The sequence below is a fragment of the Ostrea edulis genome, chromosome 8, assembly GCF_947568905.1.
Source record: "Ostrea edulis chromosome 8, xbOstEdul1.1, whole genome shotgun sequence".
Taxonomy (NCBI): Eukaryota; Metazoa; Mollusca; class Bivalvia; order Ostreida; family Ostreidae; genus Ostrea; species Ostrea edulis.
In genome coordinates this window covers 3,053,499-3,080,586 of record NC_079171.1, presented here as the reverse complement: position 1 = coordinate 3,080,586, position 27,088 = coordinate 3,053,499, and the positions used below count along the sequence as shown (strand labels likewise).

At 37.6% G+C, this 27,088-nt stretch overlaps 1 protein-coding gene across 5 annotated transcripts in view; it reads right to left on the bottom strand.

Moving 5' to 3' along the window:
* Positions 1-10,292, bottom strand: part of LOC125660927 (uncharacterized) — a 33,961-nt gene extending 23,669 nt beyond the window's left edge. For 3 of the 5 annotated variants that reach the window (XM_048892741.2, XM_048892743.2, XM_056147829.1), the window contains exons 1-4: positions 9,800-10,292; positions 2,851-3,309; positions 1,644-2,642; positions 1,202-1,357 (exon numbers count right to left, since the gene is read on the bottom strand). In XM_048892741.2, coding sequence (XP_048748698.2) covers positions 1,202-1,357; positions 1,644-2,642; positions 2,851-3,309; positions 9,800-9,829 — 1,644 coding nt within the window. In that variant the 5' untranslated portion in view covers positions 9,830-10,292. The other 2 variants (XM_048892744.2, XM_048892747.2) reach the window with 2 other exon arrangements.
* Positions 10,293-27,088: the final 16,796 nt, after the last annotated feature.

Below are 27,088 nucleotides of genomic sequence, written 5' to 3'. Positions count from 1 at the left end.
TACATGTAAATGTGTTACCTCTCTATACATGTAAATGTGTTACCTCTCTATACATGTAAATGTGTTACCTCTCTATACATGTAAATGTGTTACCTCTCTATACATGGCTAAATGTGTTACCTCTCTATACATGTAAATGTGTTACCTCTCTATACATGTAAATGTGTTACCTCTCTATACATGTAAATGTGTTACCTCTCTATACATGTAAATGTGTTACCTCTCTATACATGTAAATGTGTTACCTCTCTATACATGTAAATGTGTTACCTCTCTATACATGTAAATGTGTTACCTCTCTATACATGTAAATGTGTTACCTCTCTATACATGTAAATGCGTTACCTCTCTATACATGTAAATGTGTTACCTCTCTATACATGTAAATGTGTTACCTCTCTATACATGTAAATGTGTTACCTCTCTATACATGTAAATGTGTTACCTCTCTATACATGTAAATGTGTTACCTCTCTATACATGTAAATGTGTTACCTCTCTATACATGTAAATGCGTTACCTCTCTATACATGTAAATGTGTTACCTCTCTATACATGTAAATGTGTTACCTCTCTATACATGTAAATGTGTTACCTCTCTATACATGTAAATGTGTTACCTCTCTATACATGTAAATGTGTTACCTCTCTATACATGTAAATGCGTTACCTCTCTATACATGGCTAAATGCGTTACCTCTCTATACATGTAAATGTGTTACCTCTCTATACATGTAAATGTGTTACCTCTCTATACATGTAAATGTGTTACCTCTCTATACATGTAAATGTGTTACCTCTCTATACATGGCTAAATGTGTTACCTCTCTATACATGTAAATGTGTTACCTCTCTATACATGTAAATGTGTTACCTCTCTATACATGTAAATGTGTTACCTCTCTATACATGTAAATGTGTTACCTCTCTATACATGTAAATGTGTTACCTCTCTATACATGTAAATGCGTTACCTCTCTATACATGTAAATGTGTTACCTCTCTATACATGTAAATGTGTTACCTCTCTATACATGTAAATGTGTTACCTCTCTATACATGTAAATGTGTTACCTCTCTATACATGTAAATGCGTTACCTCTCTATACATGTAAATGCGTTACCTCTCTATACATGTAAATGTGTTACCTCTCTATACATGTAAATGCGTTACCTCTCTATACATGGCTAAATGCGTTACCTCTCTATACATGGTTGTGCATATGTAAACCCGCGTTTTCTCTTCTTTTCTCGGTGAAGTTTCCTGGGTATCTTCCGTCACGTCGATATCGAGTTTCCGGTTTACCAGCAACCATTGCTCTAACATGACACTGTTGTAAGTCGGGTACCAAAATAGCTATATGACCAAAGACACAGGGGAACCAGATTATACCAAGTACATTTAGAACTGTTTACAAGAAAATGATTGTTTGCATATAGTCTCGTTGTAGACAGCGCTTTGTTACAATGTCTTTAGGTGTACGTATCAAAAGTTTAGAAGTAAAAAAAAAAAAAAACTTGATGAGGATAATGATGATGATGATGATGTTGCTGATGATGACGATGAAGAAGATAATGTTGACTGATAAGAGCAATGATGATCACGAGGGTAAGAAAGTGCGTCGATGATAGTAGTAAGGTACCTGTGTTTCCTTTAGTAAGACAATCCTTTTCACATTCCATAGCTGTCGCCCGAATGTCAGCGAGACGGCTACAACAAAACACACCATGGCCACCACACTGTATATGGAATTCGAAGTGTCGCAGAAATCTGACGTGCTACCTGAGATGTCTTTAATCCAGTCACATGATGTTGAAACAACAAGCAGGATACAGGACAGAGGAGAACAAAGAAGCAGAGGTATTACGAACGCCCCGGAGTCCATGCAAGTATGACACGCGAAAACAGCGGTGACGTACGCTACGACACTTGTGCTGACGTGGGCTATAAATAGAATACAAATATCATCGTTCAGGTTCCAGTCCCATCCGCTTGTCCAAGCATCCTCGAAGCTCATGTCACTCATTTCATATCGAAGAAGTAATGCACTCACAGCAAATATAACGACGATTTTTGTGAAAGCCGATATCAACAGAACCTTCCAGGTGCTGGACTTATAACACGGGACACCACTATTGGAGTCGGGCTCGACATGCATGTTAGCCCCATTGTTGTTTGGAATAGAACTGTAAGAATTGAATCCCGAACCCGAAGACATGTTCTGAAAGGATTGGGAAGAATTAGTTCTGTTGATGGACCGACTCATCTGGAAATTACTTCCAGGTTGCGCGACCTGAGTTTGGCCTGTGTCGGAGACTCGGGGAAGTACCTGCTTATTGAGGTATGGAAACCACGATATGAAGATTAGCATGAAACCGACCAGACTCCACGAATCACCCGATGAACTTTTTACATGATTCAATATAACCATTGCCACACCCACTAAAGCCAATAACAAAGATAATGCACTAAGCCCACGGAATAATTTCAGATCACTGTTTCCCTTTTGTAAGTAGAACAGTATTGGAAGAACGAACCCGATCTGCATTGCGCTAACTCCCGATGCTGTTTGTCCCGAGGTTAGAGCTTTAAGGACCACGATGCAAAGTCCACCTGATTCAAACGTCGCCGACAGAATGACCTGATAAAAGATGCAAAAGTCACCAGGAACACTGTAAGCCGAACATATCACAGAATATATACTGAGTGCATATACCACGTGACTTATGACGTAATTCATAACAGGATAAGTTAAAATATTCCTTACTGATATATATCACATTACCATCGTGACAATCATTCTAAAAAAAGTGTCAAAAATATTTAATGATTTAAAAGAATACACTTACTAGCAATATAGATTTCTTGTTCGGCCATGGAATATCGCTTCGTCCGATAATATTCCATATAGATCTGAAGATAGATATTACGTTTGGCGCAAAAAGAATCACGAGACACATTATGAACGCCTGGTACTTAGCGTCAGTCCCATTACCCAGGTGACGAGATAGACCAATCACAGTTAATTTACTGGTAACCAAGCAGGACAACAGGACCGCAGCAAATATTAGAGTGGTCAGCCATTTGAGGATCACGATTATTCTTGATGGCCCATGTGATGTGATACGTTTTTTGTTGTATTGCTCGATTTTTGACTCTTTTTTCACACTGAGGTAGGAAAGGTCATCCTCACTTGTTTCGTTCTCTTTCGTCACATCCGGTGTCGCCATGCTGTATTGCCCTATGTATTCTGCACTTTCGTCTACTGGAGGCAGGGAACTAGAGTATTTCGAAATTTGAGGACTAACCTAAACACAGTAAAATAAAAACTATTGGTTATATTGCCAAAAAAATTGTGAAGAAAAGATTTTTAGTATATTTTTCATAATATTTCAAAGACGCATACATTTCATGCCTAAGACAGATTCTGATGCATCACTACAGTTTGAATTCACCACCACATAAACTTTGTAACAACAACCCCCCCCCCCCACACACACACACACACACACACCCACACAAAGATGACGTCATTCCATGAATGCTCGCACGATCCCCTTTTAAAGACGTACAAAAAGCTTGCATACGCTTTACAAACTTATCTAGTTTTGTTTAGGGTTAGTAACCCAATTTGCCTTATTTTCTATTTCGTTTTCCTCGTCATCATGAATAATTGGACTCATTAACCATCCGCCGAACCAGTAGCAAAACAAACCACGCCTCTTAACGACCCCCATTAGTGGTAAAAAACCACCCACGCTCCTAGTCGTTTGACTAATCAAGTCACTACCCTTAACGGTAAATCCGACAACATTCTGTTAAACCGTACTTTTACGTTCCGCCGAACTACTCTCCTTAGATCCACCCCAGTGATTCGCCAAACCACACGCCATAGCTACACGCCTTAACAATCCCCCAAGCCACGCCCCTTAACGATCCACCAAATTACACCCTCAGGGGATTTATCCTTTACACTGGGGTGTTGCTAAAACGTGGATCAGAAAACGGAACGGAAAATATTGTATGCAATAATGCTATGAGGGCGTCAACATTTTGTAAAATCAAAAGGCTTCTTATAAACAAGGGAAGCAGAAATTGCAGAGAGAACGGGAAGTCATCCACAGATTCCACAATATATATACTTCATACTAATGCATATGTATTTTAAACCCATTAACCTATCATGAAAATATCAACTAAGCATCTGTGGGTAACCTCCTTTTTCCCGGTTTACCCCCCCCCCCCCCCTCCAGATTGTGACAGTATGTTGTTTCACACAAATAAAGAAAAAATAAATGAAATAAACATACTCAAAAAGACTTGAATTATAATTTAACCCTTTTTTATTTTATTACTCTATTCTGGCTGCTACCTTAAGAAAATATTTTATGAGCTTATCCAATGAGTAATCCCCCCCCCCCCCCTCCAACCCCAAAACAACATTGTAAAAGATAAAATAACTTTTCTACGAATTTCCTCAAACATAACCTTTTTAAACCGAACTTGCTTTTAATCAAAGTATATATTTAATTCTAAGATAATTGGATTTGAATTTGAATTTAGTTCTACACCTGGTATAATACATGTATGTATCACATCAGATTTTAAAGCGATCGAATCCGGTGTGTATAAAAGGTTTGCCTCATTTGGGATGAATCTATGTGAAAGTTCGTATATTTACCTATATCCTGCGGATTAGTGTTGAACCCAAAGAGATACAGCGGGAAAGAAAGATTGAAACAAAACCAATGAAAACTAAGGTGAAGTTTACGATCCATAGTAAGAGGAATTAACAGATTTATTTCTTAATATATGAAATAGGTAATAGCTCACAGAGAATCTATGTTTGAATGGAATTATAAGGTCATCTTACTATTAATCGAAATGTTTAGTTTAGAAGTCTTCCCTATTTAGGAATGGAGCGCTGTGGTCACTAAGTCTCTGTCCGTTAAAAAATAATAAATCAAACGCAGGATGTTTAATTTGTTGATTTAATAAAAAATATTAAAAGTCGTTGTTATATACATACCACACTCCCTGTGGTAAGTATACTCATACACGGTATTGTGTGCACATGTAAATAAGCGTTAATGACGTTTTGCCACTGCCGGGGGGGGGGGGGGGGGGAGGGGGGGGATATAAACCACGTGCTTTCCACTCTCTACCCATAGGGTGTCGCTGCTCGTCAACACCTCTGCCGAAATTTCAAAATTTGTATAAAACGATATGTAAATTCTTAAACAAACGTTTAACTTCGCTTAATCGTTTGATGATGCAGAACTTTAGGATAAAATTGGTTTACCACTTGTAAACAAATTCCTAAAATTTTGATTTTATCAAAATAAAGCATCCCCCCCCCCCCCCTGATTTTTCAGTGTTATCTTTGCTACATTAATCATTTTAATTCTTAAATTCCGTCCCGTTTTCCGTTCCGTTTTCTGTTCCGCGTTTTAGAAACACCCCTTGCACTGCAGCTGTCTCAGGGATTTTTGTCTCTTGTAATGAGGGAGAAATGTGGCAGTCAGACGGGTTCGATCGCCGGTGCCCAGTTAGCTCAGTTGAAAGAGCACCTGACTAAATATTCAGGGGGCCTGGGTTCAAATTTCTGTCTGGTCAGTTGCATTTTCTCCCTTCCTGTTACATTTGGTGCCGTAGACCAGCGAACTGACAGGTGAAAATGTCTGCCAGGGGATAAAGATCCAGGGTTGATGTCTTCAGGTGTGAAGCCATTTACGGAGGGAGGAATGTAGCGGTCAGCTGGGTTCGATCGCTGGTGTCCAGATAGCTAAGTTAATATAGCACCTGACTAAAGAATTCAGGGGCCCGGGTTCAAATCCCGGTCTGGTCCGTGTAGGCATTTTCTGTCTTCCTGTTGCACAACGAAAAGGCCATTTTGTTACCGTGGTGAAAGTCTGTACAGCCGAAATAAAAGTCTGTACAGCCGAAATAAAAGTCTGTACAGCCAAAATAAAAGTCTGTACAGCCGAAATAAAAGTCAAGTCTGTACAGCCAAAATAAAAGTGTACAGCCAAAATAAAAGTCTGTACAGCAAAAATAAAAGTCTGTACAGCCGAAATAAAAGTCTGTACAGCCGAAATAAAAGTCTGTACAGCCAAAATAAAAGTGTACAGCCAAAAGAAAAGTGTACAGCCAAAATAAAAGTCTGTACAGCCGAAATAAAAGTCTGTACAGCCAATATAAAAGTTTGATATACCGGTAACCCGTGTTATACAGTGTAGGCGATGTGAATTATCATAACTGCTTAGCGCATGTTATATCGTACATACTTAGCGCATGTTATATCGTACATACTTAGCGCATGTTATATCGTACATACTTAGCGCATGTTATATCGTACATACTTAGCGCATGTTATATCGTACATACTTAGCGCATGTTATATCGTACATACTTAGCGCATGTTATATCGTACATACTTAGCGCATGTTATATCGTACATACTTAGCGCATGTTATATCGTACATACTTAGCGCATGTTATATCGTACATACTTAGCGCATGTTATATCGTACATACTTAGCGCATGTTATATCGTACATACTTAGCGCATGTTATATCGTACATACTTAGCGCATGTTATATCGTACATACTTAGCGCATGTTATATCGTACATACTTAGCGCATGTTATATCGTACATACTTAGCGCATGTTATATCGTACATACTTAGCGCATGTTATATCGTACATACTTAGCGCATGTTATATCGTACATACTTAGCGCATGTTATATCGTACATACTTAGCGCATGTTATATCGTACATACTTAGCGCGTGTTATATCGTACATACTTAGCGCGTGTTATATCGTACATACTTAGCGCATGTTATATCGTACATACTTAGCGCATGTTATATCGTACATACTTAGCGCATGTTATATCGTACATACTTAGCGCATGTTATATCGTACCGTTTAGATTGCAGTGTGCCCATATAGTACTTCTATAATATAACAATATAATCTCTGAAATTCTGTGAGATATCAGCTATGTAGACCAGCGATATCGCCCCACCCCCCACCACCCCCAAACAGAATATCCATATGATATAGCAACAGTGGTCAATAGTAGGTATATTATAAGGGAGGTCTGAGAGAGAGAGAGAGAGAGAGAGAGAGAGAGAGAGAGAGAGAGAGAGAGAGAGAGTACAGTAAGCAGAGAGATTAACTACACTAGTAATAGTATACATATGATACACTATACGCTAGGGAAGAAGATCCTATTTCATTTGACACGAAATATCAGCTGTATTATCATGATTATATATAGGCAAAATACATATATATCTATAATCTCAGCTACACCAGGAACAAGGGAGGATCACGTGACCCCCCCCCCCCCACCCCACATACACGGGACTCTTCTTACCACACACGTGACCCCCACCCCTCCATACACACGGGACTTTCCCTCTCACACACGTGACCCCCACCCCTCCATACACACGGGACTTTCCCTCTGACACACGAGGGTGTACAGCCACATACAGACACAGAACAAGGAGTAAAATGTTCCCAGCGTAAATATTCTGCCCGTGTCCGCGACATTTCCTCGATCCGCCACGGAGTTGTTTTCTTATCAGAATAGCAGGGTGGGCGATGTCCGTCAGTCTGGCCCGAATTTCCTCCATGATGCTAGTTATATGTGAATCTAACTGAGAGTGACCAGACGAACACCATCTTACACAGTCACCCAAGGTGATGTGAAGTGTGTAAATAGTGCGCCTCGTCAGATATCTGATAAAGAGCGCGGCCCTTCTCCGTTTACTGTTTCTCCTATTCGACTCTGGTATCATCATTGCACCTATCCTGCTGTTAAAACAGTTAAAGTTGTGATGTTTTAGAATTACGCCATCCCTGTAAATTAATTTTAAGAATTGCAACCTGACATATCAGTTCAGTATATCAGCACTACGTCACACCGTTAACAGCACACATACTAGTATTACATAGATATCCCCACCAGTCTACACACTACAATAGCACTGCGAGCTCAGCAGGGTACACAGCACACATTATACCACAAGTATACTAATGCAACACTATATACGCCTATATTAAACATTTAATATAATTTTTATATTAAATACCATGCTATGCAATTGGCTACATATGCGCTATGAGCATCCATTATTCCATGGGCAGTAGAATATTTTTTCAAGTTTTCTGAATAAATCCAAGGAAATTGGCTTTGCCTTCGTGGCAAATCTTAATGAAACAAGAGGCCGACAAGCCTTATCGGTCACCTGAGTACTGGAGAAAAGTATCACTACTCCCAAAGGCTATAAAATCTAGAAAAACATTTCCTGTTCTGAATATCTAAGCTAAATTCTAATGTTCAGTAACAGTATAAAACAAGATGTGTTCTTAAAACTTCACTGCCCTCAAAGTGCATACACTGACGAAAGGCTTTTCATAATATAATAGGTGTATTAACTTTAAACAATATGACTAATTTGGACCCATCCTAGAGTCAAAACCCTGGGTTGTGAAATTCACCATTTTTTGTACATCCTTAACTGCGGTTCCTAAGTATGCATTTAGATTTATACAGTATAATCAAACTGAAATAAGTTAATATAATTTTGACACCATCCTGTAACCAAAGTGTTATCCCTGGGATCATGAAATTTACAATGTTGGTAAAGGAATACCTACTCTTTCTAAATATTCATTTAGTTTCAATTTAGTACCATAGCACTAAAGAAGATGCTATTTAAATGTTTTACACATGAATCCTAAATACTAATTTTGGCCTCGCCCTGGTGTCAGAACCCCTACCAGGGGATCATGAAATTTACAAATGTGGTAGAGGTCTACCTGCTCTACATTACTATGCATTTTGTTTTTCTTACATGTTTGTGGTTGTAGAGAAAAAGATTTTTTTTTTTTAAATGTTCATTTTTGGGCAGCTTTTGCCCTTACCCTATGGCCCCAGGGGTGCAGGAGTTTTGAAATTTAAAACGTATGTCCCCTTTGTTTCAAATATGCTTCATACTAAATTTGAAAAGAATTGGAATGGTAGTTATCAAGAAGTTAAAAATGTTCAATTGTTAACGCACGACGGACGACGATGGACGACAACCAATAGCAATAGGTCACCACTGAGAGTTTACTCAGATTACCTTAAAGAAAAGCCGGAACCGGTCATATTATCCGAACCGATCATTTTATCCTAACCGTACATATATAGCAACAACCCGTGTTTGTGAACGTCGTTAGAAGCCATCAGTAGTCAGACTGAAGAAAATGGCCGTCATGTAGAAGTATCCTGTTGATGAGTCCTCTCCCTTTTCCAAATTTTATCGAGTCTCTCTTTCTATCACTATCTCTCTCTCTCTCTCTCTCTCTCTGTCACTCACTCACTGTCTGTCTCTCTCTCTCTATCACTATATATATATCTCTCTCTCTCTCTCACTCTCTCTCACTCTCTCTCTCTCTCTCTCTCTCTCTCTCTCATAGTAATAAAACAGTGTGAAAATGATAAATAAGTAAATAAATAAACCATCAACGACACGAAGGCATGCGAGCTGTGCAGAGTAAGGACAAAGTTCCATGGCTTAATTTAAAAATCCATTTAATGTTGAAATCAGACGAGCATAATATACCTGAGCGCAACAGTCTTACCTGTCCATACAATCCCCGTCCCCGACTCGTGTTACAGTATACACGATGCACACAGAATGCAGAATTTGATCACTTTTTTATCGCCGTTAATTAAAAGTTTGTCCAATGAAAATTGACAATTATTATAACCAGCCGACTTCATATACATACCGATTGATAACTGCCATGTTCAAATTCCATGTTTAAGGATGTCCACGTTTTGATTTGTTGTTTGATGAACGCGGAAGTTTATTTTTCCCCCGATAAAATCAAGGTAAAATAAACTTCACACTATTTGCGGGTATGAAAACATCCGTCGGACTCACGATTTAAATCCACACTGTGCAGTGGTGCAGTCAGGATGGGCATAGATCTGTGGATTTGTCATTTTAAAAAACACAATCGTTAAGTTCCATTTGTTTCACGTATCCGAAACACAGCTGTGACGTCACAAGTGAATCACATATGATACGGCATCAGCCAAAAAAACCTGAAAGAGGATATACCGAAAAAGTGTCCAGAATGTCGCATGCACTCAGCGCCTTGTTAGTAACGTGATAAAGGTACAACTGCACTGCGCATCACGTGCCCGACTTCCACGGGATTTATTGTCCCAGTTATCTACACAGATAAACCTGGCGATATTTTAGGCCTGTTGATTTCTAACGTCTAACAACAATGCAACAATTCACTCATTGATACGTATTACGTCATTGACTGATACTGGTCACGTGATTTCTATAAATATTCCTTAGTGTAAGAACCCTATTTTACATAAATGTTCAGAGATCTGTGTAATTTTTATTCTACAGTGAAAATAAATAAAGGTGTAGCATGTATGCAATAGTAAAAATCCTTATTTCAATAAACGATGTGAGCGTTACTTGATATAATGAAGATCGAAGGGCATGGCCTATGGTGTCCGGATAGGGTCATTTGCAAAAGCGTGACTGCGCGTTAGTCACAACACGCCGTCACGTCAGCAAGCAACACGCCTTCGCGCCGATAAGCAACGCGCTATTACGCTAACAGAACTGTACACAACTTGCCTTCGCGCCGACAAGCAACGCGCAGGCGGAGTCACGTCACTCTAACACAACTTTATACAAACCGCGTTCGTGCTGACAAGCAACGCACCGTCTTGCTAACACAACTTTACACAACTCGTCTTTGCGCAGACAAGTGCGAGTTGTGTAAAGTTGTGTTAGCGTGACGACGCGAGAGTGAGTTGCTTATTAGCGTGACGGCGTGTTGTAACCAACGCTCAGTCACGCTTTTGTAAATGGCCCTATCCGGACACCATACTGGCCCCCTTTCTCCGATTTTCTCTGAAACGCCATACTCAAGAATTTTTACTGCTTTTACTTTGAATATTACTTTTTTGAAGTTTGGGTTTACAGTCCTTTTTCTTTTAGCCTTTCTTATTGAGCAATCTGCATACGACCTTCAACGAAAATGGCATTGCGCATATTGTCGCGATTAATCAGCGTACAATCTTCAATACATGCCGTAGCATCGTATAACTTGTCTCCAATGAACAGCGACCATCGCATTTCCTCACTCACCTCAATTTCAACACAAAGAAACTTCAAAAAGACTCATTCATAATCAAAAGACTCATTCATAATCAAAAAGACTCATTCATAATCAAAAGACTCATTCATAATCAAAAGACTCATTCATAATCAAAAAGACTCATTCATAATCAAAAGACTCATTCATAATCAAAAAGACTCATTCATAATCAAAAGACTCATTCATAATCAAAAGACTCATTCATAATCAAAAAGACTCATTCATAATCAAAAGACTCATTCATAATCAAAAAGACTCATTCATAATCAAAAGACTCATTCATAATCAAAAAGACTCATTCATAATCAAAAGACTCATTCATAATCAAAAAGACTCATTCATAATCAAAAAGACTCATTCATAATCAAAAGACTCATTCATAATCGAAAGACTCATTCATAATCAAAAGACTCATTCATAATCAAAAGACTCATTCAAAAGACTCATTCATAATCAAAAAGACTCATTCATAATCAAAAGACTCATTCATAATCAAAAGATTCATTCATAATCAAAAAGACTCATTCATAATCAAAAGACTCATTCATAATCAAAAAGACTCATTCATAATCAAAAGACTCATTCATAATCAAAAAGACTCATTCATAATCAAAAGACTCATTCATAATCAAAAAGACTCATTCATAATCAAAAGACTCATTCATAATCAAAAGACTCATTCATAATCAAAAAGACTCATTCATAATCAAAAGACTCATTCATAATCAAAATTTCGTAGGAATTTCGTGTAATTTTCATCTCATGAGAAGAAGACGACAATGAAGTGAGACACGTGAGATATTCACGATATTTAAATGAGACACGTGAGATATTCCCGACAATGACATGAGACACGTAAGATATTCACGAAAATTGAGACACGTGAGACATTTACGACAATTAAGTGAGACAGGTGAGATATTCACGACAATTAAGTGAGACAGGTGAATAATCAAGGTAATTGAGACACATGAGATATTCACAACAACTGAGTGAGACACGCGGGATATTCACGCGGTTTCCGTGCGAGAGAATTTACAGTTGAAAAGTGTTCTGGACATTGTGAACATCAAGTACAATCTGATGAAAATCAGATCCTTTGATCCGCGCACGTAGATCGCTATACACCGAGGGGATCAATGGATCTAAGATAAGATAAATACATATAGATATCAAGGCTAAAGATGATGATCAAACATATATACTTACAAGGGCGGATCCAGAGGGCGTCCGGATTCCTTGCGAACTAAAAAATTAAATCATTCAATTTTAACGAGACTTTGAGTCCAAATTGATATGAAAGGTGGATACTTGTAAGTAATTGCATAATTCATATTTATCAACACCAGTATATCATTTATGTCTACGATAAATAAGACTACACGCTGATATATAGTGACGATATTTTCATCAGATACAAGTATCACTTTAGAATTCTTAACAGTATATGTAACGTTTAAGAAATACACAATTTAAAAATGAAAAAGAATTGCTCGGGAATGCTCAGAATGCAGGATTTTCACCATTTACCGCAGAGCTTCTAGGGCCTAAGGAAAATATCTTGTTTAAGGTGACTCCATACTCGCAGTTTTATCTGATACAAGTTTGAAAAGTGTATTTATTTCCATTCATTAGAATTAAAACTAACAAATTATCAAATAAAATACATAGGTCATCACACTTTTTAAGATGAGAGACGTACATAAACAGAATCATATATCACCGTCAGAAAATTGCTATTTTCCTTAAACAACGTTATCAAATTTTCTAAAATATACAAAATGTCTGTAAAAAATAAAGGAAATCTATCGCATAATGGATTAAATAAAGAAATCAATAGAAACAGAGTCATTGCCCTTGGATTCAATATTTTGACATGTATCATTGATTATTCCTCTAGAACTTAGACTTTTGAAATAGTTTATTTCTAACAAGATTTTTTACAATAAGTATCGGAAAATACTCCAACAAAATTTATGTTCCTATCATGCATAAATCTAAATAAATAATTAATTTTGCAAAATCTGATGACATCACAGGAGGGTGGAATTACTTTAAATTTATTTCGAAACCAGTTAACTGAAAAAAGTTTAATCCAAACATAAAAGTAAGCATACAGTACATACTATATAAAATGCCTCTGTTATTTATATACACCACGTATCAGATGCCAGTGAAAAGAAATATAATTGTAAATTCAAATGAACGATTGACTTGTTTTGCCTATGATGGAACGCAGTAATTGTATAGTCACTTAAATCGATCGATCGATTGATTAACATAATCTTTTAGTCTAGTCTCATGCTACTGTTATGACAATCACATTTTATTGATTGCTTAGGATACAATTTAGTCCGATTTCGCAAATTGTTTGATCGTTTTAACGATCTAGTTTGCCAATACGACCTGTCAGAGGGTCAAATGCTGTCTGACGTGTTTCATAACGATCATAACACACCGATTTTGACTACGGATAACACCGTTTATTTGATCAGGATATAGGGCTCACGGCGGGTGTGACCGGTCAACAGGGGATGCTTACTCCTCCTAGGCACCTGATCCCACCTCTGGTGTGTCCAGGGGTCCGTGTTTGTCTGGTCCCACCTCTGGTGTGTACGGGGGTCCGTGTTTGTCTGATCCCACCTCTGGTGTGTCCAGGGGTCCGGGTTTGTCTGATCCCACCTCTGGTGTGTCCAGGGGTCCGCGTTTGTCTGATCCCACCTCTGGTGTGTACGGGGGTCCGTGTTTGTCTGATCCCACCTCTGGTGTATCCAGGGGTCCGGGTTTGTCTGATCCCACCTCTGGTGTGTCCAGGGGTCCGGGTTTGTCTGATCCCACCTCTGGTGTGTCCAGGGGTCCGGGTTTGTGTGATCCCACCTCTGGTGTGTCCAGGGGTCCGGGTTTGTCCAACTGTCTTTTTTATTAGTTATTGCAGTTATGAAATTGATCACTTCGTTTTCTTCACTTTCCCCATCTACCGTGTTGCTACTGTTATGACAATCACAGTTAATTGATTGATTAGGATAATGTTTAGCCATAACTAGTTTGCTACTGTTATGACAATCTTTACCATGGTTTCTCCCAAATATATCACCTTTTTATTGAATTACCTTCAACGTAGATTGCACGCATCTGTTTACACCTGGCTGCAATTTCCCTTAAGATTAAAAGTGTTTAATTCTAATTTTTATACACATATATCAAATTTGTTATACATGTATAAAAAATGAATTCCGACTTTATAACTTTGATTTACCACCTATTAATCACTTAGAAACGATCCTGGTGGTTCGGTCGCATGTGCTTTGCAACCGGAAGCGGTTTAGTTCGATTCGCGAAACGCTTCAGTGCCTTCAACATCACCATGTCGACATTTAGCCGATTTTAACAATTAAACGACTTTTTTTCTAACTCAATAAGTCTCTACTTATGTAAACTGAATGATACATTGTTCTCGGTTTGGGTGTAGTTAAATCACTGACTTATAGCTTCATTATCGCTATAAATAAATGAAATAAGCCAGCAAAATGATTGTTGTCCTAAACATAACAAGACATCTTATAAATGATGAAATCTGTAGTAAGTCGACGAAAAATGTCGACAGCATGTCAATTCTTTGTTCAAAACACATTGTTTTTGACGATATCTTCTCATTTAATCAAACAAACGATTTAGTTAAATCAGTTTTTGATGCTGTTAATGTTGATAAAGCGTGTTGTTAACGTTGATATCAAGCGTGTTGTTAACGTCGATATCAAGCGTGCTGTTAACGATGATATCAAGCGTGTTGTTAACGTTGATATCAAGCGTGTTGTTAACGTTGATGGTACGAGGATATTGCAGTTCCTTGTCAAATGAACACTGAAAATGGACTCTGAAACGGAACACCGGAAATGAGCACTGAAATTGAACACTGCAAATGAACAATTGACACACAGACCAGGGGCAAATCTAGGGACGGTGGTTACGGGGATGCAACTTTATGAGGCAGGGGGTCTGGCTAAGGGCCGTCTTGAGGCTCAGTGGGTTCAGGTTAAGCCTTGGTGGAGGTCCAGAGGCAGAAGTCTCCGAAAGCTCCTGGATTTTAAAGATTTTATAGGGCTTGCAATATGTCTCCCATGTAGTCATTTTTACTATATTCTGTCATTTTTGATAAAGTGAATTTAATAAAATGACGCATGTTTTAAGGGCTTTTGGAAAAAAAATGTAAGTTCTTCTAATAAAAGTAATTCAATAAAGCAAAAGATTTCGTCATTCATTTCTCCGAGAGTGGAAGAAATTATTGCTTCTTTTATCGTTTATATTTTTCTAAACAAGAAACCACGATTTACCCTAGATTTGAAAATTTGAAAAGTCTGTGTTCTCTCTTTCTAACTTACAGTCAAGTCGCAAAGTTTATGTTGAAATTCCACGAAACAGCATAATGAAATAGACCCCCTTACAACGTCCCCTACAGACTGGTATGAAAGTGTTACGTTGGAATAGAATTTCTTCTCTTTATTTTTGTCGTTGACCATTCCCTGACCACCCACAAATATATTTACATAACGATAGTGCATTTTTTATCAGGAAATCGTCTCACGTTTCTCGCCCTGGTCACGGCGCGGTATATTAAGGTGTTCCACCTGGTCCTCTATCAGTAGGGGTACCAGTTTTCTCTATCATTGCGAACCAGTCAGGGCAGGCAGACATCACGCTTCTACAGATACGAACAAACTATCACCATGTTCCTTAAATGTCTCATAGTCCTGTTGGTTGCTTTCGTTCAAATACAAGGTAAGTGAACTTCAAAATTCTTACTCCTTAAAGCAACTGACAGTAAATGAATTGAAAAATAAAAGAACAAATATTTAACGTATTTGTGATTAAATACATACAAATTTCAATAGAATCAGAGTAAATCTGAAGCAATAAACCCGTCAGAGCAGCAGAAAATGTAGATTCATGAATCATTGTCATCCTGCCAGTAATTCATGCTCGTAATCTCCGATGTGCATTGACCTCCTTAATTCGAATTACATACTAAATTTAGTGTTGTAATGATGAAGCATTAAAAAGTTTTAAATTTTATTTTAAGAAATATATCTGTAAGTAAATTACGTATTAAGGTAACTTGGCTTTCAATAAATACATCCCGTGGGGATCTGGGTTAGAATAGGTCCCCATTACCCCTTGCTTGTCGTAAGAGGCGACTAAATAGGGCGGTCCTTTAGATGAGAATGCAAAAACTGAGGTCTCGTGACACAGCATGTGTGACACGATGAAGATTCCTCCCTGCTCAAAGGCCGTAAGCGCCGAACATAGGCCTAAATTTTGTAGCTCTTCACTGGCAGTGGTGACGTTTCCATATGAGTGAACGATTCTCGAGAGAGAGACGTTTTACAATGTTCAATCATTCAATGAATATGTGTGTAAATGAAATGACACAGCTTCGTGACGACATAGTTAAATTTTTAATTGATAATCAAATGCACAGAGTATGAATACATCGAACTGAAATATAAATCGCGACGCTTCACGCCTCTACAACTCCCCGAAACGCGTTAGTGCTTCATGAAAAGAGTTCCGGCTTAAAGCGTTGCTGTGCAAACCCTCACGTGTTGTTAGAAATGAAAAATTCTTAAAATGTACATTCTACTTTCATTTCTGCCCGAGCGTTCCCCTCCGGTAAGGGGTCATCCATAATTGTCAACCATTTCCAAAGTGTGCAAAAAGCACACTTTTTGAGACCCCCCCCCCCCCCCCCAAAGTGTACATCAACCATTTTTAAATTCCCAACAAGAAGGTCGACAATCAAGTTTATGAGCAATTTAGTTCAAACAATGAGTTCTTTAATATTGGTACCCCTATTTCTTGTTTTATATGAATGATATAATGTTTTATAAATGTGCAAATATTCTGTACATAATAGATTTTTGTTTTTATAGAAAAAAATAAAGATGTCTCTGTCTTATCTTGTCGTCTTTTTATAGGCATTACACTTTTGTAACATGACCAATACTTTTATGAAATAAATCCGGAAGAGAAAAAAAGAGCGTACGGTAAAATTGTCGATTTTTTACCCCCCTCTCCCCGAGCGTGCTTTTTGCACGCTTTGGAAAATGGTTGACAATTATGGATGACCCCTGTAGATGTAGATTCCTACACAGTGTTTACTACTGCTAGGTATTATAGAGGGCGAAGCCCTCTCACGGCCCAAAGGGGCGTGAGAGCGGATCTCTCCCTATAGGTAACACGTATATACATGTTTAAAAGAAAAATATAGGAAAATAATGAAAAATTACACCATAGCTATGGAACTTGAAAAGTTTGGTACCAATGGCGTCGATTCGAATATTAGCTCGTGGACATGTATTCCTCCATTTTGAATCTCGTCTACCCTAGTTCACGTCGTTCTGAGATGTTACATAAAATCCGTAAAAGCATGTAAATCTTATTTTCTTAATCGTATATAATCACTCCACGATTAACGCCATGTTTTTTGTTGTGGTTCAAACGCTATGTTTGTAAATTTGCTAAATAACGACGCTGAATATGACATCACAATATACTGTTTACATCAATTGCGTTATATTTCCCGCGTTCAATATATAGGCGGATCAAATGTCCAAAATTAGGATGCTTTGATACAGCTCCGTCCGCGTGCTAACTTCGGGTTGTTTTTGTCCTGTATTGGGTATAGATACTAATGCCAAAACTTTTTTGATTCGCCCTCAAACACGGTCACGCCGTAAAACATATTATACTCATCAATGTATCGTTCGTTGATACTGTGGATTTCACAGCGTGTGATCCGGTTTTCCGGATCACCACACTGTGGTTTTCTGATTCCGTATCAGTATCCTCTGAAACTGATGCCGTCACAATGACGTCACAATGCATCAACGCAACGTTATTTGTGGAAAATGTTGACCGCGTCACAAAACAAAACTGCGTACACAAAACATAATTTCATGGTATGTCTGTGTTTTTGATAATTTGAATTACATTTATTATCTTATAAATGTGAATTTAAAATGCAGAAGGGGGTATATAATAAATTTATCATTACTACAGTAACTTGATCTGAAGAGTTGGATTACGTCTCGTTGACAGGCGCGGATCATCAGATCAAACTCGACGCTTCGCGTCTCGTGTGATCTGATGATCCACGCCTGTCAACTCGATGTGACCCGACTCTTCGGATCAAGTTACTGTAGTAATAATATATATTTATTATATACCCATCAATGTATCGTTCATTGATCCTGTGGATTTCACAGCGTGTGATCCGGTTTTCCGGATCACCACACTGTGGTTTTCTGATTCCGTATCAGTATCCTCTGATACTGATGCCGTCATAATGACGTCACAATGCATCAACGCAACGTTATTTGTGGAAAATACTGACCGCGTCACAAAACAAAACTACGTACACAAAACATAATTTCATGGTATGTCTGTGTTTTTGATAATTTGGATTACATTTATCATCTTATAAATGTGGATTTAAAATGCAGAAGGGGGTATATAATAGATTTATCATTACTACGGTAACTTGATCCGAAGAGTTGGATCACGTCTCGTTGACAGGCGCGGATCATCAGATCAAACTCGACGCTTCGCGTCTCGTGTGATCTGATGATCCGCGCCTGTCAACTCGACGTGATCCGACTCTTCGGATCAAGTTACTGTAGTAATAATATATATGTATTCATGGGGAATCGGTGAAACTCCTTCCTTACTACATTTGGTGCCGTGACCAGGGTGTGCTGATAACTATGACGGGGAGACAACAAGAAATTAGAAAAATGTATAGAGATAAACTTTGTGAATCTTTAAATGCCACAAGAGAGGCAGATTCACAGACCAGTAAACCTTCAAAAAAGTCAAACAAAATGAATTATTTGAAATGTCTGAAACCATGATGAAAATCATTGAATTGTGTTCAGAAAATTAAAACTGTAGACTAACAGATGATAGACATTGAATTGTGTTCAGAAAATTAAAACTGTAGACTGCTAGATGATAAACATTGAATTGTGTTCAGAAAATTAAAACTGTAGACTGATAGATGATAAACATTGAATTGTGTTCAGAAAATTAAAACTGTAGACTGATAGATGATAAACATTGAATTGTGTTAAGAAAATTAGAACTGTAGACTGATAGATGATAAACATTGAATTGTGTTCAGACAATTAAAACTGTAGACTGATAGATGATAAACATTGAATTGTGTTCAGAAAATTAGAACTGTAGACTGATAGTTGATAAACATTGAATTGTGTTCAGAAAATTAAAACTGTAGACTGATAGATGATAAACATTGAATTGTGTTCAGAAAATTAAAACTGTAGATTGATAGATGATAAATATTTGGATACAAAACTTAAAGAACCTCTAGATTTCCGCATTAAGACATTGACCTTTTGGATTTCACAGTACATCCACGTCCAATGACTTAAATAAGCCCTTATTAACAGAATGCAAGACCAGCACATGATCCAAGGTTCGGGAGTATTGGGCGTGTATACGGAAATGATATGCCTGGTAACACTCGATCAGCATCTGATCCAACCTGCCTGGACACCTCAAAATCCCATTTTACCCAGAACAGGTTTACAAGTATCCGCCTTATTCTCCTCTCTAGTGATCGTTTCTACCAGTTGTTATTACGAGGGCGGATCCAGAAAATTTACATAGGGGTGAGGGCTGAAACCCAGGATGTTAATTTAATTGTCGTAAAGGAAAGGGGGGGGGGGTGGTAGACGTTACTAACCAAAGGCGGACTTGAGGAATTTTTTATTCCGAGAGTTGTTCCTCAAAATCAATTCAAAAATTATTTACAATGTTTTAAGTAGATAGTACATCATTCATAATTTGGAGTGTATTTATTCAAATCAATTATGAAATCATTAAAGCCCTTGTAAACTGACAGGGGAAAAACCAGTACTTAGCGTGCGTGTCACCAAGTTCAACCCAAGTATGAGTCGCGTACAAAGTAACACCCTAATTATCTTCATTGTATACAAAACAGGATGCACATTTCTTCATTAGAAGTGTGGAAAACAGAGTTAGTCAGGTTTCTGTACACGGTACAATGTAATGATCATTCATTGACGCTTTAGAAAAAGTTCAGAAATTGGTTTGGAACTACCTAACGCTGAATATATAAAATTTGAAATAAGGACCCAGAACGCAAACTTTATATCCCCGCCTACCTCAAAGATAATTTTCAACATTTATATTGCATCCAATCTTATCATTGTCAATTTGTATAGTCATTGGCATGAATGTTAATTAAATGAACACTATTTGGTTATTGATAGAGAGATAACTTTATGATTTTCCTAAACCTCGAATCTATATCTTTAATAATCAATGGAAAACGAATTCTGCTGGTCTAAGACCTTTAGATCCGAAGAACTTCTGCACATAAACCAAGCGTTATTACAACAGTCTCCTGTCAGTTCTATCAAATCAAGGGAGGGTACATATCATGAAAGATGAGGCAAATTTGATCAATGGAAATCAAGTACTACAGATCCGTAAAGAAAGTGTCGTTAGTTATTGGATATCTTATATGTTCGTTTATGTCTATAGTAATTCTATTTAGTTGATTATGTCTATAAGTAATTGTATCTAGTTGTTTATGTCTATAAGTAATTATATCTAGTTGTTTAAATTTATAAGTAATTCTATGTAGTTGTTTATGTTTATAAGTAATTCTATTTAGTTGTTTATGTTTATAAGTAATTATATCTAGTTGTTTATGTCTATAAGTAATTATATCTATTTTGTATAGCTTGTAGGAGTTATGAGATTGATCACTGTTCGTTATCTTCACCTTGCATCTAGTTGTTTATATCTAAAGTAATTGTATCTAGTTGTTTATGTCTATAAGTAATTATATCTAGTTGTTTATGTTTATAAGTAATTATATCTAGTTGTTTATGTCTATAAGTAATTATATCTAGTTGTTTATGTCTATAAGTAATTATATCTAGTTGTTTATGTTTATAAGTAATTATATTTAGCTCTTTATGTTTATAAGTAATTATCTCTAGTTGTTTATGTTTATAAGTAATTGTATCTAGTTGTTTATGTTTATAAGTAATTATATCTAGTTGTTTATGTTTATAAGTAATTCTATTTAATTGTTTATGTTTATAAGTAATTATATCTAGTTGTTTATGTTTATAAGTAATTATATCTAGTTGTTTATGTTTATAAGTAATTATATCTAGTTGTTTATGTCTATAAGTAATTATATCTAGTTGTTTATGTTTATAAGTAATTATATCTAGTTGTTTATGTCTATAAGTAATTATATCTAGTTGTTTATGTTTATAAGTAATTATATCTAGTTGTTTATGTCTATAAGTAATTCTATCTAGTTGTTTATACCTAAGTATATTTAGCTCTTTATGTCTATAAGTAATTCTATCTAGTTGTTTATGTCTATAAGTAATTATATCTAGTTGTTTATGTTTATAAGTAATTATATCTAGTTGTTTATGTTTATAAGTAATTATATCTAGTTGTTTATGTTTATAAGTAATTATATCTAGTTGTTTATGTTTATAAGTAATTATATCTAGTTGTTTATGTTTATAAGTAATTATATCTAGTTGTTTATGTCTATAAGTAATTATATCTAGTTGTTTATGTCTATAAGTAATTATATCTAGTTGTTTATGTTTATAAGTAATTATATCTAGTTGTTTATACCTAAGTATATTTAGCTCTTTATGTCTATAAGTAATTCTATTTACCTGTTCGTGGCGTCGTTGACCTGTCTACTGTGGGTTATGTTTATAAGTAATTATATTTACCTGTTCGTGACGTCGTTGACCTGTCTACTGTGGGTTATGTCTATAAGTAATTCTATTTACCTGTTCGTGGCGTCGTTGACCTGTCTACTGTGGGTTATGTTTATAAGTAATTATATTTACCTGTTCGTGACGTCATTGACCTGTCTACTGTGGGTTATGTCTATAAGTAATTCTATTTACCTGTTCGTGGCGTCGTTGACCTGTCTACTGTGGGTTATGTCTATAAGTAATTCTATTTACCTGTTCGTGACGTCGTTGACCTGTCTACTGTGGGTAATCCTGTGACAAACTGACTGTTCTCTCTAATTTAAGTGAATCTTCGTTCGCGCAGTGTTCAACTTCCTTATAACTATCTTTCCTTTAACGGGAGATCCCTAGTGAATCTTTTTTTGCCGAAATTCCCGAGTGAGTCTTAATTCACGGAAATTCCCGAGTGAGTCACGATATCACTACATGTCACCCTGCGTCGCGATAGATTATTAGTTATTTTAAGTAAGTACAGTAACTCTGTAAATAAGTGTATGCACCTAAGTAAGTACAGTAACTCTGTAAATAAGTGTATGTACCTAAGTGAGTACAGTAACTCTGTAAATAAGTGTATGTGCCTAAGTAAGTACAGTAACTCTGTAAATAAGTGTATGTACCTAAGTAAGTACAGTAACTCTGTAAATGAGTGTGTGTACCTAAGTAAGTACAGTAATTCTGTAAATAAGAGTGTCTATCATTAGAATTTGTAAAGATGTCAGCGACAAAACATTGGAAATGTAAATTTGTTAGTGTGAATCTTGCGTGGATACCATTGTAACGTACATGTATGGCGGTCAGCCAGCCAAGTGCTAATCACGCTTGCCGTTGCTTAAATTTCCTCTTATACTGTCCACTACACTTCCCCCTCCCCCTAACTCGGGGAAGCTTCGTCCCGAAGCTTAGCGTTAGTCCTGTCTGAGTGTTTGGCACCTGCTCAGTAACGGCATCCGCCGTTTCCAACAACAACCACGAATCCACGTCCGAGACTGTACCACTTCATCAGAACAGCTAGCTCTCTACTATATGTAACAGGGGAGTATACCACTTCATTAGAACAGCTAGCTCTCTACTATATGTAACAAGAGAGTGTACCACTTCATCAGAAAAGCTAGCTCTCTACTACCACTTCATTAGAACAGCTAGCTCTCTACTATATGTAACAAGGGAGTGTACCACTTCATCAGAACAGCTGGCTCTATACTACCACTTCATTAGAACAGCTAGCTCTCTACTATATGTAACAAGGGAGTGTACCACTTCGTCAGAACAGCTAGCTCTCTACTATATGTAACAAGGGAGTGTACCACTTCATCAGAACAGCTAGCTCTCTACTATATGTAACAAGGGAGTGTACCACTTCATCAGAACAGCTAGCTCTCTACTATATGTAACAAGGGAGTGTACCACTTCATTAGAACAGCTAGCTCTCTACTATATGTAACAAGGGAGTGTACCACTTCATTAGAACAGCTAGCTCTCTACTATATGTAACAAGGGAGTGTACCACTTCATCAGAACAGCTAGCTCTCTACTACCACTTCATTAGAACAGCTAGCTCTCTACTATATGTAACAAGGGAGTGTACCACTTCATCAGAAAAGCTAGCTCTCTACTATATGTAACAAGGGAGTGTACCACTTCATCAGAACAGCTAGCTCTCTACTATATGTAACAAGGGAGTGTACCACTTCATTAGAACAGCTAGCTCTCTACTATATGTAACAAGGGAGTGTACCACTTCATTAGAACAGCTAGCTCTCTACTATATGTAACAAGGGAGTGTACCACTTCATTAGAACAGCTAGCTCTCTACTATATGTAACAAGGGAGTGTACCACTTCATCAGAACAGCTAGCTCTCTACTATATGTAACAAGGGAGTATAAATCCCCTCTTATACAGTCCGCTTCACCATTATGTTTGTTGAACGTCTGATGCAAACACCAATCCAATGGTCCCGATGTCTATAATAATCACTGGGTCAATCCAATGATCCTGGGGGCGCGTTTTACAAAAGAACTTACGACTTACGACAAACTTTACATACTGGAATTTTCAGGTTTATTGTAAGGTCATTCACTCCAAATGCAAAATATTTCTTTAAAATGTTGGAAATTAAGCCTCGGAAAAGTTTTACTTTATTCACTTAAAGTAATAACTGTGTAATACAATTTAAGACTTGCCGTAAGTTGTTTTGTGAAACGGGCCCCAGATATCTCTAACAAACACCAATCCAATGATCCCGATGTCTATAACAAGAATGCTTTAACCTCAAGTTAAAAATGATAGAAGAAAATTCGCAACTAAAACAACAACAACAACAAAAGCAACAAAACAACAACAATAACAAAAAAAAATAACAAAAAAAATAAAACCAACAACAACAAAGAATAAAAATTAAAAAAAAAAAACAAAAAAAACACTCAATAAATGGAAAGATAAGTAAAACGAAAAAAAAACAACCCAGCATCAGCAACATCCTGAACCCTCAACAAATAGTGCTAGAAAAAAGATAGGGAAATTTGGAATGCAGTGCTCCGTTATATTGAGTTGATCAAAATCAGTGGTTGGTTGTGTGTTGTTTAACGTCCCACTCAAGATTTTTTCACTCATATGGAGACGTCACCATTGCCGTTGAAGGGCTACAAATAGGCCTATGCTCGGCGTTTACGGCCTTTGAGCAGGGAGAGATCTTTATCGTGCCACACCTGTTGTGACACAAGACCTCGGTTTTTGCGGTCTCATCCGAAGAATCGCCCCCATTTAATTGCATCTTACGACAGGCAAGGGAATACTGAGGACCTATTCTAACCCATATCTCGGGGATTGGGTTCTAAGGACCTTTGAATTCGGATCCTTAAATCGGCGGGAAATGACCAGTGCAGGGATTTTACGAGAAAGGTGTAACTGTCCAATCCATTCAGATAAAGCGTTGCATACCAAACAGGAACAGGCAGATGTTGAATTCATTAGAATTGCAAAATCTATGATATTCCATCATAATATTGGATTTTAGAATCTGCCAATGTAGCCAATGGTCACGGTAGCTCAGTAGTAGAGCGTTCGCTTCGTAACAAGGAGAAAGTGCATTCGAACCCTGTTCGTGTCGTGGCCGCATTAACGTACATGTAAGACAGTGGTTGCTCCTTTGCCCAGAGCTCGGCATTTAGAAGTGAGGATCACGGGTCTTTCGGATATAACCTTAAAAACGGAGGTCCCGTGTTGCAGCAGACGTGGACATGGTAAAGAATCCTCGCTGTTACGGCCGCAAGCGCTAGGCATAGGTCTATTTTTGGTGCTTCGCCTAAAGCTGGCGACGTCTCAATATGAGTGACATAAAACAAACAAATGGTTACATTTTCTAAGCAATTTGGGTCGCGGTGGCTCAATGGTTACATTTTTTAAACTCTTGGGGTCGCGGTAGCTCAATGATTACATTTTTTAAACTCTTGTGGTCGCGGTGGCTCAATGATTACATTTTTTAAACTCTTGGGGTCGCGGTGGCTCAATGGTTACATTTTTTAAACTCTTGGGGTCGCGGTAGCTCAATGATTACATTTTTTAAACTCTTGTGGTCGCGGTGGCTCAATGATTACATTTTTTAAACTCTTGGGGTCGCGGTGGCTCAATGATTACATTTTTTAAACTCTTGGGGTCGCGGTGGCTCAATGATTACATTTTTTAAACTCTTGGGGTCGCGGTGGCTCAATGATTACATTTTTTAAACTCTTGTGGTCGCGGTATCTCAATGATTACATTTTTTAAACTCTTGTGGTCGCGGTGGCTCAATGATTACATTTTTTAAACTCTTGTGGTCGCGGTGGCTCAATGAATACATTTTTTAAACTCTTGGGGTCGCGGTGGCTCAATGATTACATTTTTTAAACTCTTGGGGTCGCGGTAGCTCAATGATTACATTTTTTAAACTCTTGGGGTCGCGGTGGCTCAATGATTACATTTTTTAAACTCTTGGGGTCGCGGTGGCTCAATGATTACATTTTTTAAACTCTTGGGGTCGCGGTGGCTCAATGATTACATTTTTTAAACTCTTGGGGTCGCGGTGGCTCAATGATTACATTTTTTAAACTCTTGTGGTCGCGGTATCTCAATGATTACATTTTTTAAACTCTTGTGGTCGCGGTGGCTCAATGATTACATTTTTTAAACTCTTGGGGTCGCGGTGGCTCAATGATTACATTTTTTAAACTCTTGGGGTCGCGGTGGCTCAATGATTACATTTTTTAAACTCTTGGGGTCGCGGTGGCTCAATGATTACATTTTTTAAACTCTTGGGGTCGCGGTGGCTCAATGATTACATTTTTTAAACTCTTGGGGTCGCGGTGGCTCAATGATTACATTTTTTAAACTCTTGGGGTCGCGGTGGCTCAATGATTACATTTTTTAAACTCTTGTGGTCGCGGTATCTCAATGATTACATTTTTTAAACTCTTGTGGTCGCGGTGGCTCAATGATTACATTTTTTAAACTCTTGGGGTCGCGGTGGCTCAATGATTACATTTTTTAAACTCTTGGGGTCGCGGTGGCTCAATGATTACATTTTTTAAACTCTTGGGGTCGCGGTGGCTCAATGATTACATTTTTTAAACTCTTGGGGTCGCGGTGGCTCAATGATTACATTTTTTAAACTCTTGGGGTCGCGGTGGCTCAATGATTACATTTTTTAAACTCTTGGGGTCGCGGTGGCTCAATGATTACATTTTTTAAACTCTTGGGGTCGCGGTGGCTCAATGATTACATTTTTTAAACTCCTGGGGTCGCGGTGGCTCAATGATTACATTTTTTAAACTCTTGGGGTCGCGGTGGCTCAATGATTACATTTTTTAAACTCTTTTGGTCGCGGTGGCTCAATGATTACATTTTTTAAACTCTTGTGGTCGCGGTGGCTCAATGATTACATTTTTTAAACTCTTGGGGTCGCGGTGGCTCAATGATTACATTTTTTAAACTCTTGGGGTCGCGGTAGCTCAATGATTACATTTTTTAAACTCTTGGGGTCGCGGTAGCTCAATGATTACATTTTT